Below are 19617 nucleotides of genomic sequence, written 5' to 3' on the forward strand. Positions count from 1 at the left end.
AACACATACACAATCAAACAAGCATACACATGAAATATCTCTTAAAGAGTTTTGCTGAATTAGAGCTACAAAATAGTGTTGATACTTTGGATTTTGCAGTACTCAGGAAAACATCAACAGAGTCAGTTGTTTTCATTGATACCAAGGGTTCTCCAGTCTTATCCGGCAGGGAAAGGACATGAGGATTGGAATCACCCATCTTTTATAGCACTCAACCAGCTAACATGCACCCACTGTGTACTCTGTACCCTTCCTGTCATATTTCAGACGACAATAAGAACCCAAAAAGGCTCAGTAATTTGAGCCCAGCCAGGCTAACCCAATCCAAGTTAGGAATATACTTAACAGGAGTGAAAAATGGGTTATGTCTTGTCTTCATGCCCTTTGCCTCCAGCTCAAGCTGGAAACAGAACATCCTGAGACTTTAAAATGCTGTTCTTGGGGCCCACCCTCGAGTCTGGAGCATCAAACATCCTAAGCTGTCTGTGAGTATCGGTGAGATTTACCAAATAATTGGTTAATTTTTACTGCCTCCGGAATGTTGGCTTTGTTTTCAAATAATATGTCCCTAATTGTACATTTTGTTGACGTTAGATCTCAAATACAGAAGAGATAGTAAATGTCAATGGGAGGGGGACATGAGAAGTAATAAACAGTTATCTACTTTAGTAACAAAAAGGTTGGATAGCTTCAACCTGTCAGCTGCTATCTGTGGAGGCGGAGCGAGGCCTAGGCAGGTCACGCCTCTTACCACGCCCCTGCCTTGCGCCACGCCCCTGCAGCTCTCCAGAGCAAATCTATGCTGCCCCCTGGTGGCAGCGGCTGCGCAGTGTGTACCCCTGAGCCGCGGCTGCGGCTGCGCAGTGCCGCCCTCTGGCGGCCCGGTTCCTTCCTCCCGCCCATCGGCTTCGGCTTGCGGGCCTTTCAAACATGGAGGAGCGCGAGTGGGGGGCGAGGTCGGCTCGCGCCGGCAGCCCAGCCAGCCCGCCCAGCCCGCGGCTGGACGTCAGCTCCTACAGCTTCGACCCGCTGCTGGCCTTGTACGCTCCGCGCCTGCCGCCCATTCCTTACCCCAACGCGCCCTGCTTCAACAACGTGGCGGAGTACGAGAGCTTCCTGAAGGGCGGGCGCACCGGGCGCGGTCGGGCTCGGGGCACCGGGGAGCCGGCCTCGGCGGGAACCTCCACCGGAACCTCCACGGGAGCCGGGACCTCGTCCAGGGCCCGGCGCCGCGCCGCGCCCACCCCGGATCCCGAGCGCATCCAGCGCCTGCGCCGGCTCATGGTGGTCAAGGAGGACACGGACGGCACGGCCGGGTCGCGACGCCAGGGCCCGGGGCGCAGCAAGAAGGCACCCCGCAACGTGCTCACGCGGATGCCCTGTGAGTGCTGTGGGGCGGCCAGAGGTCTAGGGAGGGCTCGCAGAGGGCGTCTGCGGGAGTCTCGAGAGCCGTGGGGGCGCGAGGAGGGTCCCCTGTGAGTCACAGAGGCTGTGCATGAGTTGAGGAACAGGGAGGGTGGCGACCCACGGGGGGGGGAGATCTGCACAGGGTATTGATGAGTATCCCCCCGCCGCAGGTGGTGAGGAGCTGCGGAGGGGCTGTGGGAGTGATGAGGAGCGATTGAAGGGCTTGTAGACGGTTTGGGGGGATGGGGCGGACATCAGAGGTCTGCAGAAATGATGAGAGGTCTTGGGGAACCACTGCAGAGAGTTGAGGAGATGTACAGAAGTTGTGTTGGAGCACAGCCAGTCTTGAGGTGAGTGGGATTTGAGGGTCAGGTGGAGAGTGAGGAGATAGGTATGTTCACATATAGCACAAGAGATGTCTCATATCCCAGCATGGGAAGTGACAGCCCCCCTGGGGTGCCGTTTCCAAAACGGCTGCAGAGACTTGATCCGCATATGTTCACACTAACTAAATCACTAGTGTTGGAGTGCGGCAGACACAGAATGCTACCAAAATACAGATACAAGGTTTTACAGCCGCTGGGTGGCTGGGGCAGGACTATCTGTCAGGCTCAGGTTGCCTTGTGTGCAAGTTGTTTTAAATTCTGAAGGTGTAAATGGCACAAAAGAATTTCTTACATCTTATAGATGTAATAGATCCTAATAGATCCTCAGGGTGAATGAAGCTTTAAACAGCAGAGGTTCTAATGTGCTATTTAGATCTTGTTTAAATGGAATAAAAACAGCTTAGGGTTATATCAAATAGTTATGACATCTGCCCTATGAACACAATGACCTACTTAGACAGTCAAAGCTTCTGCAGCCTGCTCATGAAATCGTTACAGTGTTGAAGTGGCTTCTTTTGGAAAAGAAGGTGTGAACTCAGCAAGAGATTTTTGTTTTGCTATGTTCCTAGAAATGTGTTTATTAAGAGAGAAAGACCCTGAAAAGCTGTCTACTGCTGCTCGTGCCTTTGTGGATTGACATACTGTACCAGAGTCTCCCTGCCCAGCCAGGATTTCCCAGAGCTGGCTTGCACAGCAGAAGCAGAAAGACAGAGCGTGCCTGGCTCTGGAACAAACCGCTACAGTACCTTCTTTTTGCCTATGTGTGTTGCCGCTGTTAGGTTATTGAATTGCACCCAAGTCTCAGAGTGTGACATTTATTCCTGTTACCGCCTTGCTACCAAGATTGTCAGGGGAAACACATGAGAGTGGTTCTGGCTTTACTGTGCATCAGGACTATGTGAGGAACAGCTTCATCTGGCTCTCATGATGAAGTTCGTTCCTGGAGTTAAGACCTCACAGCCCTCATCACTGGAAACCTGAAGCAGATGGAGTACCGTGAGAGATGGGTGGGTACCGCAAAGAACAACCTCCAGAAAGCAAGCAAGTGACTAAAGCACCAGGATTAGATTTGTTAAGGAGTTTCTCCAAGGGCTACCTTTAGGATTTGTAAGGAAGGGCATGTCTTCAAAAATCAAGTCATTCCATATACTTTACATATAGCAGAGGTTAGCCCTTTTCATAATGTATAGGGTTCACTTAAGTTTGAACACTGGCTTCCCTCGTTTCTGGCTGTATAATTTTAGGCAAGTTACACCTGTGGGCCTGAATTTTCCAATGTGGTTAATGGAAGCAGTAGTAGTGTTTGTCTGGCTCTGTAAGGGTTAAATTCATCCTCGTTTGAAAACATTTAGGACAGTGACATTCTCTAATTGAGAAGTTTTCATCAACATCCAAAGTCACTTTCTGTAGGTTGTTACAGTGGTGGTCATTATTATTTTCAGGTTGACAGCGCTTGGGCTGAGTGTTGGCTCAGCTGTTGACTAAGAAATGACCTTGAACAAGCTACTCTGATGCCTTTGAGCCTCTTTGTATTTCGAACTGGACTGAGATCTTTGTGAGTGCCAGCAGAACCCGGCCTTCCCTGACAGTACTTGGGGTAGGCTTTGTTAGATAAAGCTCACCAGAGAAGAAAGTTAACTTTGTGGTAGGTCTTTGTTGTGAGCATTCCTTTTTATTTTGTTTTATTTCAATTAATTAATTAATGGCAGTTTCCCCTCTATCTTAGTTAGGGTTTTACTGCTGTGAACAGACACCATGACCAAGGCACCTCTTATAAGGACAACATTTAATTGGGGCTGGCTTACAGGTTCAGAGGTTCAGTCCATTATCAATGTGGGAAGCATGGTAGTGTACGGATAGGTATGATGCAGGAGGAGCTGAGAGTTCTACATCCTCATCTGAAGGCAGCTAGTAGAATACTCTTCTAGGCAGCTAGGAGGAGGGTCTTATAGCCCATGTCCAGAGCGATACATCTACTCTAACAGGGCCACACCTTCTAATAGTGCCAATCCCTGGGCCGAGCATATACAAACCATCACACTCTCCTCCAGGTCCTCCTCCAACTCCCCATCCATCCCTCTTCCCTTTCTCTTCAGAAAAGGGGAGGCCTCCCATGAATATCAGCCAGCCTTGGCATATCAAGTTGTAGTCAGACTAGGTGCATCTTCTCCTATTGAGGCTAGATGAGCAGCACAGTAGGGGGACAGGGTCCCAAAACCAGGCACCAGAGTCAGAGACAGCCCCTGCTCCCTCTGTTAGGAATCCCTCATGAAGACTGAGATTCACAACTGTTTACATATGTGCAGAGGGCCCGTCAGCCCCATGCAGGTTCCCTGGCTGGTGATTCAGTCTCTGCAAGCCCCTGTGGGCTCAGGTTAGTTGATTCTGTAGTTTTCTCATGGTGTCCTTGTCCTCACTGTGAGCACTTGTTAGTATTTTGTTTATCTTTTTAAATGACTGAAGTTTTGAACACATGAACAATTCAATCTCTTAATTGGCAGCTCTCAGACTCTTCCCAGAGTCCTTCTGTAGTCCAAACTGCCCAGGAACAACCCATCATGTCAGGCAGGGGATTGGCCAGATAGGAATGTCTGAGCCCAGTGGTGTTGTGAAGGACCTGGTTGCCATTCCTGGGATTTCCACCAGGGAAGATGGCCAGTGTCCCCTCAGTGCTCCAGCACCACCTTCTGAGAAACTCTAGAGCCATTCATCAACCAGCCACATCCACAGTTGGAGTCTTTCCTCAGCAGCTGTGGCTACCTTTAGTGCCTTATGTCTGCCCAGAGCACTTTGTTTCAGACACTTGGGGCATGTTACCCCAGGTTGTTGTCGGTCTGGTCACAGAAATCTCTGTAGGTAGCTATTGTGCCTGATTGATATGTTCTCGCTTCTAGTCTGGAGGCCATCACACAGACAACTGTCACCTTGGCAGACTGCACTTCAACCCTACAGTGTCACCCTTATGCCTACCTTAACTCAACAACCTCTCTGGATGACCCCATCCATCTTACAGATGTCCTCAATCAGGGGCAGGAGGATCACCTACTCATGACAGCCGGAAGTGTAACCAGTAAACCTACACTCACTGCATGACCAAGTGTGGTTAGAAGCTAGCAGACTGGGGTCTGTGCACGAGCTATGCACACAGCCCTTGCTCTACTCTCCTCCTCTCTTACCCTCTCCTGCTGAAACACTCGGCCTCAGGGATTCCCCATCTGAATGGCTTCATTGAGTGTGGTCTTTGTCTTGGGCAGAGGAGGCAGACCTGGTCACATGAAGAGTGGACAACTTCCTGAGGATGCTAGCACCAGGCACACCCAGCAGGAGCTAGCTGGTCGCTGGACAGTTCCAGAGAGTGATTAGGAACAGAAATTGTACAGGCTGAGGCTGTGAAGCACTCAAGGAGTACTAAGATGACAGAGTCTGTGGATGGAGAAGGGCAGCCAAGAGCTATGTGGTAGAGGAGTTGTAGAGAACCATCAAGAGTTATTAGAGCTGGCTGTGGAGGAGTGGACAGCAAGGGCCTGGCACCTTAAGGATGGAGTTGCTGAACTCAGGATCTGTCTGTTCATGATTTTCATCTGAATACAGCAAGAGAACCCTCAGCCTCTTGGTAGCAGAAGTACTGGTGTGTTAAGATATAGTGAGACAAAAGGATGGGGTTAAAATAAACTTCCCTGGGGACCTAGCTCTTACAGAACCTGGAGAGGCAGTAATGAGGCGGATGTTGTAGTTGGTGAAGGGAGAGCCAGGAGACCTGAAATATGCCAGTCATCAAGTAAGATTCTGGGCTGAATTGTGCTTCAGAGATAGAGAATACTGGGAATGGTCATTCTTGGCCTGAACTTATTGCTGACCACAAACAGAGAGGGCAAAGATCATCTGGAGCTGGATGGGTATGTCTTGAGATTAGTAGCAATAGAGGAAGGGATTTTGGAAGAACTTTCTTCAGGGTAATGCATTTTTTTCCATAATAAGTTTTAAGAGTCTGCTTCATACCCTTTTGGAGTTTGCCATGGAATGGCTGGAAAAGAATGTGTAGTCTTAGAATGGGCAGCTCATTTTTGCCTTGACAGCTTGTTTTCATAGGTGATGCTAGTGTTGTGTTTGGACCACTTAGAGAGAGAAGTGAATGCACCCTAGAACTACAGCTTGTTGAATCTTTGGAAGGAGAAAAAATCTAAAGAACATTACAGATATAAGAATGAAGATACCAGAGTTGCCATTTGCTTAGTTATGATGTATAACTAAGATACAGGCCCGTATTTTGTTCAGCTTAGAAAGGGAACTTCCACTTTGTAGAAGAGACATCTCGCGTTTGTATGCAAAGGGTCTAACCAAGCCATTGGGGTGAGCTTCAGGAAACTGAATTATAGAGACCTATTCCCAAATGTGGTCTAGAAGGCTACTAGTTCAATTCTACTTTACAAATGAAGAAACTTGAACTTGTAGGGAGTAAGTCACTTGCTGAGGTTACTCTGAGTAAGGGTCTGAACGCTGCTTACATACCTGACGTTAGAAAGCCTGTAACATGTGCGCACACGCACACACACACACATTTATCAAGGGTTCAAAGCCATTGTCAGAAGACAAGTTGATGAGCAGCAGTGTCCTCCCAAGGCCACTGTTCCTGACACCTGGCCTCTGACTACTGTGTAACCTAATTTCCAATATGACACCTAAACTCCACTTTTATTTGTTGAGTTATTTTTCTCCCAGGAGATTTGCCTTCATTTTTCATGATTTTCATTTCTACACCAACTCATGAATAAAGAAATCTGTTATCTGAACTGGAGTACGTGTGTGTCTGCGTGTGTGTGTGTGTATGTGTGTGTGTGTATAACACCACTAGCAAGAATGAAATAAAAAATGTATTGGGGTTCTTTGGTCTGCTTGTTTGTTTTTAAATACTAGAACCAGCAGTACATGGAAGATAAGTTGGTGTGAAGTAAGAAAAGTCTATCATTGCACCAAGCTCTGCAAGAGAAGCTCACAACATAAAAAACAGAATCTTACTTGCCCATCATCCCTTCCTTGCATGCTCACAGCGCTGTGTTCATAAGGCGTGGTTTAGAGCTCTGAGCAGCCAGACACTCAGCATGTGCGCCTCACACCGTCAGGTCCATTTCCTGCTGGTGTGAAGGTGTACACTGAAACACAGTAACTCCAGGAGCCTCCCCAGAGTGTACATCAAAAGGCCATTCTACAACAATGACAAATGTTGTTCTACAGTGCCATGAGGAAATCCAGTATTATATATGATAAATTGAAAAATAAAGATTTTAAATTTTAAAAAATATATAATTGAACAGACTAATTCATCCTAAAGGCAGCTATAACAACATATTGATTAAAATATAAATATATAAATATATAAATATATAAATATAACATTGCATTATAAATATAAAAATATATTTTAAAATATATAAAAATATATTTTTATATTAAAATATAAAATTATAAATACTGAAACAGCATTACATTTTATGAACACCTATACTTTAACTCAGAAATCTGCCTGCCTCTGCCTCCAAAGTACTGGGATTAAAAGTGTGTGCCACCACATCCAGTTTACAACTTTAAACTTTTATGGCGCGTAATATAAACTTAGCCAAATGAGCAACTCTGAGCCCACAGAAATAACTATAATGATTATGTGTTTTAAATGTTCATTTTCATTTGTTTATGATTTCGTTTGTTTTGTCTTTGAGACAGGGTTTCTCTGTTAAGCTCTGGCTGTTCTGGAATTTGGCTTTGTAGACCAGGCTGGCCTGAACTCAGAGATCTGCCTTCCTCTGCCTCTTGAGTGCTGGGATTAAAGTGTGTGCTACCCTGCCCTGCTGAAAATATGCTTTTATTTCAATGAATACTATTTAGTTCCCTAAAAAGCCGTTTTCTTTGAAAGGCTAGCATAGATTTAAAAGCAGTATGAGGCACAGTTTATTTCCCTCAACATATGAACAAGGCTTTTGGTTCATGAAAAGGTTGGCCCAGGAGTGCAGCTCACCAGAATTATACTGAACCGTTGTTCAGGACTGAGAAGAACCCAGCTACTGGTGTGTGCACTCCCCTTTATTTCTTTTTTTTTTTTTTTTTTAGCCTGCAGACATTTTTTAAAATGATGATACCTCTTAGGATCACTGTGCTCATCAAACAGAGCAGACGTTTATAGATAGTGGGCGATTTAGATTTGAGTCGCACATGGCAGCCTCTCCACAGCCTGTTGGAATCTGGCCTCCTTTCTGAGTGTGTTGGCTATGTCCACCCTGCCACTCGTGGAACGCATAGTGGGGAAGATGAGGGTCCCTTGGGCATGCTGGGAGGCCCTGGTGACCCCAGCTGTCCTGCCAGTGAGTCGGGTGTTAGCCAGTGTTGACCAAGGCCTCCTCTTGTTTCAGTGCATGAAGGTAGCCCTCTGGGTGAGCTACACCGCTGCATCCGAGAGGGAGTGAAGGTGAATGTTCACATCCGCACTTTCAAGGGACTCCGAGGTGTCTGCACTGGCTTCCTCGTTGCATTCGACAAGTTCTGGAATATGGTAACAAGCCTTTTTAACACTCTCCTGTGTGTCTGAAGGGCGTAAGTAACCTTGTTAAGCAAAGCCCTAGGGATAATTTCTCAGAATTATACTTTATACACCCTGACCATCACCACTGAAAACAGCTTTCCTGCTGGTTTCCCTTAAAGCAAGGGTGCTCAACCCAGGCAGCTTTACTCTTCCCTTGCTCCCAGGAACACAGGGCAGTGTATGGAGAGTGTGATTATATTTTTCTAGTCACGTGTGAGAGATACTGGAGTGCTGCTTAGATGGGGTTCTATTGCTGTGAAGAGACACCATGACCACAGCCACTCTTACAAAGGAAACATTTAATTTGGGGTCGGCTTACAGTTTCAGAGGTTTAATCCACTACTGTCATTGTGGAAAGCATGGCAGCATGCAGGCAGACATGGTGCTCCAGAAGGAGCTGAGAGTTCTCCATCTTGACCCACAGGAGGCTCTGTGCTATACTGGACATAGCTTGAGCACATATGACCTCAAACCCTACCTCCGTAGTGACACACTTCCTTCAACAAAGCCACACCTCCTAATAGTGTCACTCCCTATAGCCAAGGATTCAAACACATGAGTCTGTAGGGGCTGTTCCTAGTCAAACCACCACAATATCAGTGGGACCAATTTAGAAATAATAACGAAAACCCAGTCCCATAATGGAAAATAGTTGCCTTCCTCAAGTTCTACCTGATTAAATGTCAAACATCAGCTCGTATGGTCCTCTTGAGCTGTTTTTTAAAATAAGAGGATCATGTGGGTTGATGTTTGACAGCACACAAGATAGCCTCCCTCCACTGTTCAAAGAACTCTCCTGTCCTTTGTGCCCATACTGCTAAGGATGACAGACCTGTATTGTTAAAGAACACTTATGTCTTCCTTTAGTAGTTTAGAATAAAGCCGGGCGGTGGTGGCGCACGCCTTTAATCCCAGCACTCGGGAGGCAGAGGCAGGCGGATTTCTGAGTTCGAGGCCAGCCTGGTCTACAGAGTGAGTTCCAGGACAGCCCGGGCTATACAGAGAAACCCTGTCTCGAAAAACCAAAAAAAAAAAAAAAAAAAGTAGTTTAGAATAGGCTGCCTACCAGCCATTCTTTTGTTTGTTTTTGATTGAGACAGGGTTTCTCTGTGTGACTCTGGCTATCCTGGAACTAGCTGTATAGACCAGGCTATAGACGAAGTCTCACTATGTACTCCTGATGGAACTCACTGTGTAGAGTAGGCTGCCCCAGAACTCATAGAGATCCACCTGCCTCTGCCTTCTGAGTGGTGGAATTAAAGGTGTGTGCCATCAAGCCTGTGTCATTCTTTTGTTCCTGTGTCAAAAAGCAAGGTGACCAGCTTCTGAGGAATGTGACACCTGAGTACTGACTGCTGGTCTCCTGGAATATCTAGCTTGAAACCCTTCTTTTGATTGTTAGGGAATTTGGATCCTTGGGGCTTCACCTATTGGTAATCCCTCTGAGCCTCTTCTCATTTCTCAAAGTAGGCTAACACACTGTGATGATTTTTTGTTGAAAAGAGACAATTTTCTCTTTCAGGATTTTTGGACAGGCTGTCACTCTACAGCTTGGACCCCATTATGCTGCCTAGACTGGCCTTGAGCTTGTGGCAGTTGTCATCCTGCCTCAGTCTCCTGCCTGAGATTACAGGGTGAGCCACCATACCTGGCCCTGGGAGGAGAGAATTAAAAAGAGTATATTTTTTGACAATAGTGGCCATAATTACTGTGTCTCTAGATTTGTAGGGTGAGTTAACATTCTTCTGGGTAGCTCCCATTGCACCGTGTCACTGATCCTGACAGGTTCCTGTGAGGCTGGTCTTGTGCCCCGTTGTCACGTCACTCTGGTGGGACCCCAGGCTTACTGAGACTGAGGCTGAAGGAGTAACGACTGCTTCTTAGTGTGTGGTCTGCCCTGCAGCAGAATCACCAGAGATTTCTGTTGAACAGTACTGTGGGAATCTCTAGTCTTGGGGCTGATGAAATGGCTCAGGCAGGTAAAGTCGCTGGCCACCAAGCCTGATGACAAAATTTGATCCCCAGATCCCACTGGCAGAAAGTAAGAACTGAGTCCTGTTAACTTGGTCATCTGACTTCTATGCCCAAGTGATAATAGGATTGTATGGTAAAAAGTCTGAGCTCACCTCACTTCTTCTGGGGCTTGAAAACTCACCAATCTCTGAGCTCACAACCCCACCAATCCCTGGCCTCACTCTAAGCTCAGGATTTAAAATCCCACAGTCTCCACCCTGAAAACCTCCACCCTAGAAAACTGTTTCCCCCAGGAAACCTCTTATAAGCCTGCCTTATAGGGTAAAAGGTCCGAGCCTACTTCCCGGTTAGAAAACCCACCAATCCCTGGGCTTGGCTTGAAATTCCACCAATCCTCACCCTGGAAATCTTCACCCTGGAAAACTCCGTCCCCAAGAAACCCTATATAAAGCCCGCCTCCTGCTTGATTTCCTGTGGCTTTCACCCAAGCTCAGGCAGCCACTCTTCAGTAACTCTGTGAGATTTGTTGTGCAGTGTGACTTTGTGATATTCCTTGCCTCCTGACTGTCAGGTTACCTTTCCTCTCAGAGTTGCAACACAATATGCATTGTTCACCTTCTCCCTGAATACACACAAATGTTAAAAAAAAAAAAAAGTTAGCAGTGTGCTAGTGTATGCTTTTAAGCCCAGCACATAAGAGGCAGAAGCAGGTGGATCTCAGTGAATTCCAGGTCAGCTTGGTTTACATAGAGAATTCCAGGCCAGCCAGGTCTATGTAATGATTCTGTCTCAAAGGGGACTGGGAGAGGGGAGATGGTTAGAGGTGGGGGTGGATAGAAAGGAAAAACCAAACCAAAGAAACAAACAGAAAACCTCAATTTAAAAAAAAAAAAAAAGAGCGGCCTGGTGTTTGAATTTTAATAAGGTCCCTGCATGTTTATGTGCAGTTTATGTGCAGTTTTAGAACATCTACCATGGTGTGGCAAAGACCTTGTCGTTGTCAAAGAAGCCCGTTTAATCTGCTAGAAGGAGCTTGGAAATCCTAGGCAGCTGGTGTTAGATCGTACTCTCTTCTTGTGTCCAAGCTGTGCAGTTCACCTGTTTAGCTCTGCTATAACTAGATACTCCTCTGCCTTTTTGCAAAACCTCTATAAATAATGCCCGTTTTCCCTTCTCTTCCCTTTGGGCTCTTCCTCTAGGCCCTCACAGATGTGGATGAGACCTACCGTAAACCTGTCTTAGGCAAAGCATACGAACGGGACTCTTCGCTGACTCTCACTAGGGTAGGCAGCTCCCCCTGACCTCCTGGGTACCCATTCTGTCTTCTAGCATAGAAGCCCCGATCACAAGCCCACTGCCTTTATCAGAGCCTTAGTCCCTCACCTCATGCTCCCAGCAGATCCCAAAAGCACCCGCTTCTTACCTATGTATATGAGCCACAAGTTGCCTCTTCGAAGACTTTAATGCCTTTACCACAGAGATAAAGGGTACCTTTTATCTTGTCGTCATTATCTGAATTACGTCCAGCAATTAGAAAGTGACTGCTACCTTTTAAAAAATGTCGGTGCAAGAGGCAGGCGGATCTCTGAGTTCGAGGCCAGCCTGGTCTACAGAGTGAGTTCCAGGACAGCCAGGGCAACACAGAGAAACCCTGTCTCGAAAAACCAAAAAAAAAAAAAAAAAAAAAAAAAAAATGTCGGTGCAAGGCGTTCACAAGATGTACCTAAGGAATCTGACCTTGTCATGTGTGTTGACAGAGTTACATTGTAGGCGTTACCATGGCTGATTGTCACTGCTTTCTTTATAGCTATTTGATCGGCTGAAACTCCAAGATTCCTCCAAAAAGGAAGCAGATTCCAAATCTGCAGTCGAGGACTCCACACTGTCTCGATACTCACAGACATCGACTTGGAAGGTGGCTTCGGTGTGGGGCCGAGGGGACACTGACCGGAGCTCACACAGGCGCTCCCGCTCCGTCCCTTCTTCCCTGCAAGCATCTGCAAGGGAGGAGTCCAGGTCTGAGCTGTCAGGGAGGACTACACGGACAGAAGGGTCCAGTGTGGGAGGTACCTTCTCCAGGGCCACCACCCTGTCCCGGGGCCAGTCCCGTAAGAAAAAGCGAAAGCCCAAGGTGGATTACCAGCAGGTATTCACTAGACACATAAATCAGATTTTCATTCGAGGTGAGAATGTCCTGCTGGTTCATCTCGCACAGTGAGCAGCTCAGCCCCACTTGACCTTTGGGTTTTAGAAATAAAGTGCATGAACTGTTCCTATGCTATATCCTAGTACCCCAAACAGTGTGAGTCGAAGTGATTCCCGATGGTCCTGCCCATGCAGAGCATAGAGCTGGCTCACCCTCTGGAAGGACAGGTCAGCAGTACTAACCAGGCAAAAGCCATTCACAGGACATGCTCTGACGCGGAGCTGTTTCAGAGTCTCAAGCATAAGCACTTTGCTTTGACCTAGGGTCATAGTATGAGTGGAATCCACTCCGTGGAAACCCCAGAAATGTCTGAGAAGGAATAATTTCATTTCTAAAAGCTAGTGCTCTGAGCACCGTGAGTTTGATCTCATGATGATCATGTTTGAGCGGTGTAAATTGCCCAAGACCCTGAACCCATATCTTGGAACTGATCTTTGTTCTACATCATTCTTTCTTGATCAAGAAATGAAATTTCATATCCTTGGATATTAATAAGGTCTAGGAAAGTTACCAGCTTACGAAGGAGTGAAGCTCGGCTAGGTGGTTGCTCAAAGCAGCCAGTGGTAACCTCTCTGCTCTGACCCCTCTCCCATGGGAAGGCATGCAGAAGCTTGTCTTCCCTCACCAGAGGTGGCCTCTGCACATGGCACACCAGATGGGACTGTACCGCACTCTTGGTGGCTTGTTGTCCTCTCCGACTCCTGTGGCATGGTGCTAGTGCATGTGACCTGTGCTGTCACCCCATGTGTTTTGTGTGCCCTGTCCTGATGTGCCCTTCGTGTCTGACTTCAGAGAGTTCTACATGAACTCAGTAATACGCATCTCTCACATGGCTGAGAGTTGCCTTTCCAGGCAGGCCTGGCCTTGTGTAGAAAGTCTCTCAGAATGGTGTTAGTGTGAAAGAGAAGAGGGGTCGCGCTTTTATTCCCTGTGTCAAGCCAGTGAGGTTCTTAGAAGGATGAGTGTGTCCTAAGGACACTTGACTCCCATTAATGCTCCAGTTTCAGGAATACCAAAGGCCCCAGGGGTGCTCAGGAATACCAAAGGCCCCAGGGGTGTTCCTACTTGAATTGTATCACCATATGCTTTTCAATCACTAGCACAGAACTGGCTGCATCTTGACATAGACTGTTAGGCACTATTGACTTACAAAGTTTTGTTTATACTTGCTCTGTCTTAGATAACTTATTTTCTAAGGGAGAATGGAAAACAGCTAGCTAGTTCAAATGTATGTATGCATAGGACATTTCCCCTGCCGGGTTTGGGAATAGCTTTGGTAAACCCTCCGAGAAGCAGGGTAAATTAAGTTGAGGGGGCTGGGACACTTGGCTCTTCTGTTAGCTGGACCACTGCCTCATCAGACAATGAAAAGTCACCAGATGTGTCTCAGTTTCCCCATCAGACACCTACCTCACCAGGGCATTGTGGCAGACTTTTAGGAAGGTGTTTTACAGCCTCTAAGCATATCTCAGTGCCATGAATAAATCCTCCTTACTCTAGAGCATAGCTCTGTAAAACTTGTCCAGTGAGCGAGGCAGGTGCTGTATGAGAAAGGGAGCTTCCGCTGCTGTTTCTGGTCCTGTAACCTTCCTTCCTCAGAGGCTGTGGTGAAGCTTCGGCAGCTGCCTTCCATGGTCTGTTCCTCCCTCTAGAAAGAAGCAGGAGTTCTCAGAGGAACACCTTTATCTAGGAGGAAGTGACTTTGTCTCTGCTGCTGCCCCACATCCCCGGCCTGCTTTTCAAGGGTATCTGTTCTGGTACTGAAGGGAGAATATGCATCTAAAAACAGCATTGTTCCCCAAGGGGGATTTGTGGGCTTCTGTCCCTTCTCACTTTGCCTGTTTTATTTCTGGTTGTATCTAAGTTCGAGGGCAGGACAGGTGCACTGGGGTCTGTGGAAGCTCTGGGTAAAGCTCGAAGCTCTTTGATCCTGGAGTCTAAATTCTCCTCTGCCTCCTGGCCCAGGCGCCAGACTTGTTCTCAAGACAGCAGTTGCTTTGTTCACTCATCAGTCTAGAGTGCCTCTGTCTCCAGCAGTGCTCCCTGAGTGGCAGTGCTCCCTGTGTGCCAGTGCTCCCCCATCTACCCTGTTGCCCCTTAGCTAGAAGCTGGAATGGATGCTCTTTCCCCCTGACTATGTAGAAATGTGCAATCAGAAGAAATAGAACAAATTTCTGTTCATCCTAGTGAACCTCCCGGTGCCGGTTTCATGTTGTCATATAGCTCTCCCATATTTCCATAAGGATTGATTAATAATTTTCCCCTCAACATGACAACTCTCTCTGTGAAGATTATCTTTAAATTGTATGTGTTCTATCTTTAGATCCCCTCCATTTATTTGTTTAATTTGGATGATGATTCTGAAATGAATACTCTCTAGGAAATGTGCAATTTCATGCAAAGCATGGTAATTATTTTTAGAAAAGTCAATTTAATAAATTATTGCCTTTAGCATTGGAAGAGTTTTCAAAAATAAAGGAACATAGGTCTTAATAATGTATTGCTTCTCCAAAATGATATCACATAGGTCATCTGTGAGTCGCTTAGTGTCTGGGGGAATAGGGAACTAGGGAACCGGGCTGGGTGCTTCATGGTGGGCCCTGTGCTTTGTTCATGAGATCCTGAGTTCAGTGCCTGGCATGGATTAATCACTAGCTGAAGTTTTCCTTATGAGAAAAGAAGAACCCAGGGAAAGGGGTTGATGAGGTCATGTACTAGAAGATGCACCCCTTTCCTCCTAGGAGCCCCACAATTGGATGTACTAGAGCCTCCTCACTTGTGTTGGGGTGTGGGGGGTGGTGGTTACAATTTGCTCAAGGATATGCCTTACTTTTGAATACATGGCTTTGATTGTTCAAACTAATTTCTAGCCACCTGAATAATTCACAGATTATAGCTGTTTTTATTTTTTGAAACAGTCTCACTGTGTCTGTCTGACTGGTCTGAAACTCACTAAGTAGACCAGGCTAGTTTCAAACTAAGAGATCTGCCTGCCTCTGCCTGCCAATGCTATGACTAAAGAGGTGGCCTACCACCCTGTGGCTCAGCCATCAGTGAGACCAGCTTAGCCACAGTTGTGCTCAGCTTGAAGGGAAGTTACAGGTAGGCAAATATTGCCACCCGAACTCAACAGGCCTGTTACAGTCTCATGCTCAAATGTAATGGAGACAACACACAGGACAGGACAAGACAGGACAGAGGCCCTGGGTGCTGTCCAAGGACTAAGAAATACAGCTTAAATAGACAAGGCGGGGGGGGGCAGGCTTATGCAGGCCCAGTCAGCCAATGTAGAGAAGCCCAGATTTCTGTCTATGTCTCAGTGGGTGCGTTGACAAAGTGGTCTGCCTGTTTCTGTCTGCTCAGCTTGCAGAAGCTGCTGGCTGTGTTCACACCACCACCAGGGACAGCCACACCTTGGTCAAGTTCAGACATAACCCATGAAGGTTACAGGAAAGCCGGGGAAGGTTATAGGTGGGAATAATGTTTTGAAAGTAGCGTGCATTAAATGGGCATAGTAAATGTAGAACCACAGGCCATTCTGTGTCCACAGAGCCAGTCTTGTACTCTGTATCAGTACAGCTTTCACCTGGTTGTCCATTTTAGTGTCCGGGAAGCTTGAGGTTTTCCTTAGAACCAGCAGGTGGTTTGTGAAATGCTTAGCCAGTTAGCATCTGAAGCAGGGGGGGGGGGGCTGAAGGAGTCTATATCTTGCTCTTTCTTTCCCTGCTGCACATCAAGGCAGAGAGCATTTAGGTGTGGGTGCCCCTGAACTCTTGCTGTGAGCTGCTGTCATATCAGGAGCAGCCTCACCTGCCTTGGCATGGAAGGATTGCTCCTTCAGGTTGTCAGGTCATGAGCTCCCAGCTGCCCTTAATCCTCATCGGCCTCACAGAGGTCTGTGCCTACACTTCTGCCCTTTAAGACAAAAAAAACAGGCCCAGCATGAGTGGAAGTGGGTGTCTGTGTTTCTGTTTGCGCTGTTTTCGTGACAGCCACCCAGGCAAAATTGGAAAATACATTTGGTTCTGTAAATTGCTTCTTTAAATGTCCTGTAGATTTTTTCCTGTAGGAAAAAATTAAAAATATTCAAAGACAGCTAGCTGTCACTGGTGCTCTCCCAGAGCGTTTCCTCCCTGTATGTGCTTTTAATGAATGAAATGGTTGCTGTGTGCAGGCCAGGTTAATGGAAGAAAAAGAATCTGGTGGAATAAATAGAGTAGTTTGAGAGATGTCTTCATTTTTCTCTTCCTGCACCCTATCTGGAATGCATGCACCCTGTTGTTGGTAACCCTATTCACCTGTGTCTTTCTTGCCCAGAAGGCTTTTCTCAGTGGTTGGAAGTAAAACCATCTCAACTGGTCTGTGTGGGAAAGGCTGTTAAGTCTGCCATTACTTTCTGGCAAACTGGCAGATTTAAGATAAGCCTTGGGCCCCTGTCACAGTGTTCTGAAGATGGGTTGGGCCTCCTTACCTCCCAGTGTCTTGAGTATGTTTCAAATGTCTGTCAATTCTCTTGCACGGTCCTAATAAAAATGAAAGCCCTCTATCAAGAACAGCATGGGTGGTCCGAAGATCAGGGGCAAGAAAGCTCAGCACACCTGGGACCCTTGGGGTCTTTAAGCTGCCGTGTCTAAGCTCCCTCAGAATACAGGCATCCCCGAGGAAAGCTGGGAGTTTGGTTCCAAGCACTTTGCAATCGCTTTTGATTGTGAGTCCTTGGGAGCAAATGTCTGATGTTATGTTTTCAGAACTATGAGGACATGTCTGGGGACTCTTAGGGGTTGTTTCAGGTGATTAATTGCCTGATTTCAGAGCAGCTGGTCTCCTTTTCTGTTTTCCCAGCAGGAAAGCAAGACAGTGAGCCTAAAACACACACACATGTAATTCCAGCCCCTAGGAGACTGAGGCAGGCAGATCCCTGTGAGTTCCAGGCTAGTCTAAGCTACAGAGGGAAAGTGTCTCAAAAAATTAAGATGACAGCAACCAAAAGTAATTTGCTTACTCAGTACAGACATGTAAAGACTCTGGCCACTGTGTCCCCTCTGCACTGTGACTTGGTGGTGGTTTTATGGACAGGGCTGAAGCTGGATGACAGAGTGCTGACAGAGCAACTGTTAGAAGAAATCGCTGACTGACCTCATCCTCACCTCCCCCTTGGTGTTAGGTTAACTGAGACCCTTCTTGTTGAGGGGCCTGCTGCTAGTAACCTTTGCAGTGTTCTGCTTTTGATATGTGTCAAATGGGAGTCTGGAATTAATAAATATGATTGTATCCATTTGCTTGCTGCTTGGTCTCTGCTAACTTGGGGGAAATCCTGGGGAAATTGTGTGTCTATTACCAAGAGAAGACACACATCTAGAAAGTTAAAATATTTCAAGCAGGGGCTGGAGAACTGGCTCAGCAGCTACACGGTCATAAGGATTGGAGTTCAGATCAGTGCACCATGTAGCAAGTCAGGCATCCCACAACTCCTGTAGCCCTAGGTGTAAGTCTTGGTGGGCAGCAGCAGAAGCTGGAGCTTACCGGCTTCTAGCCAGGTTCAAGGATGTGACCCCACTTTGAATCAAAGGGACAGAGTGAAGGAGGACATCTAGTGCCCTAAGCATGGACAGAAATGCACACAAATGGGTACACACACACACACACACACGTATACACTCACAGAGACACACAAGTAACCAAATAAAATAGCTTTAGCTAGTTGTGGTCCTACTGCTGCACACCCATATCTGGAGTCCCATTTTCCAGGCAGCTTTGCTCCCCCAAATTTGAATTCTCCCAGCTCCAAGCTGCATGAATTGACCTGTGGATTCCCTCTGCCTGGCCTTCACTGGCATTAATCCATTCTCCTCATGATCTGGTGAAGTCACCATGAATTATCTTTACACGCTTCCAGAAACCTGTGAACAGATCACAGCTTCCCACTGCTTGAAAGCGAGCTGAGTGGCCCAAGGGTTTGCCATGTCAAGGACTTAATCTCTCCTGTGTGCTTTCACGGTACCCAGGGGGACACAAAAGTCATATTGGCTCAGACATGTCATATACCTGCCATTCCAGCACACTGGAGATAGAGTCATGAGTTGGAGGCTAGCCTAGGCTACATAGATCCAATCTCTAAAGCTCTAAGGACAGGGTATAGCTTGGTGGTAGAGTTCTTGTCTAGCATGAACAAAACCCTTTCCTCTCTCTCTCTCTCTCTCTCTCTCTCTCTCTCTCTCTCTTCCCACTTACGTTCTTATGTTAATTTGACATGCTCTAATACACTTAAGTTAACCTGGGATCACCTGCATTTGTAAAGTCCTAACCACCACAAAAGGGGAGGTCGAGGCAAGGCCCAAGATCTGGCCATACCTCAGAAATTGGCCAAGATATGGAAAGCCCGTAAATAAATATATCTATCTTGACCTTGGTTTCCTGGGTAGAGTAAGAACTGAAAAAAATTCTTTGACGGCTAGATAGAACTAAATATCTTTCTCAATCTGCTCGGTTGCCACTAGGTGGCAGTGGGTTAAAGAAAACTGCTTCACTAAGTCTCAGAAGGACCCATGTCTCAGGCAGCAATCCATACTTAAATATGCAGAAGCTTTGACCCACCCCATGGCAATGTGGATTGTCATGGATTGTTGTCTTTACCTAATCTGAATCTCAGCCATCGCAGATGCTGTCAGTCAGGGAGGGAAAGGAACTTAGAAGAAGAGTGAGAAGAAACGTTTCTCAGTATCCCCTACTTCAGGGTGTCGGTCACGATCTCCCCCTGGTGGCAGGAGACTGCGCCTGCACCGCTATTCGGACTCCCTTGTTTCTCGGCAAATGAAACAATACAGTCGGGCTGCGCGGTCTGAAAGCCCAGGTCTGACAATGGTTGCTACTGAGTGGAGTGACCACTCCAGAACTGGATGCAGACAAGTTCGTGAGTCAAACGAGCATTTATAATCAATACAGGAAACCTGTTGTGTTAGGTTGGAATCACCAAGCAACAGTGTCGGGAGGTGGAGTATCAAAGCTTTATCAACACTCTAACTCATGCTGGCCTCCAAAAGACTTCCCTATCCTTCCTGAAGCATGATTTTCTA

At 46.8% G+C, this 19617-nt stretch overlaps 1 protein-coding gene across 1 annotated transcript; it reads left to right on the forward strand.

Moving 5' to 3' along the window:
* Window positions 1-929: 929 nt before the first annotated feature.
* Lsm11 (LSM11, U7 small nuclear RNA associated) lies at window positions 930-17822 on the forward strand. Its single transcript, XM_028777742.1, has 4 exons — window positions 930-1381; window positions 8195-8334; window positions 11538-11621; window positions 12146-17822. Exons 1-4 carry the CDS (start codon window positions 931-933, stop codon window positions 12554-12556), a joined length of 1086 nt encoding a protein of 361 aa, XP_028633575.1. The 5' UTR covers window position 930; the 3' UTR covers window positions 12557-17822.
* The last annotated feature ends 1795 nt before the right edge of the window (window positions 17823-19617 follow it).

Source organism: Grammomys surdaster, unplaced genomic scaffold (genome assembly GCF_004785775.1).
Source record: "Grammomys surdaster isolate TR1022 unplaced genomic scaffold, NIH_TR_1.0 313, whole genome shotgun sequence".
Lineage (NCBI taxonomy): Eukaryota > Metazoa > Chordata > Mammalia > Rodentia > Muridae > Grammomys > Grammomys surdaster.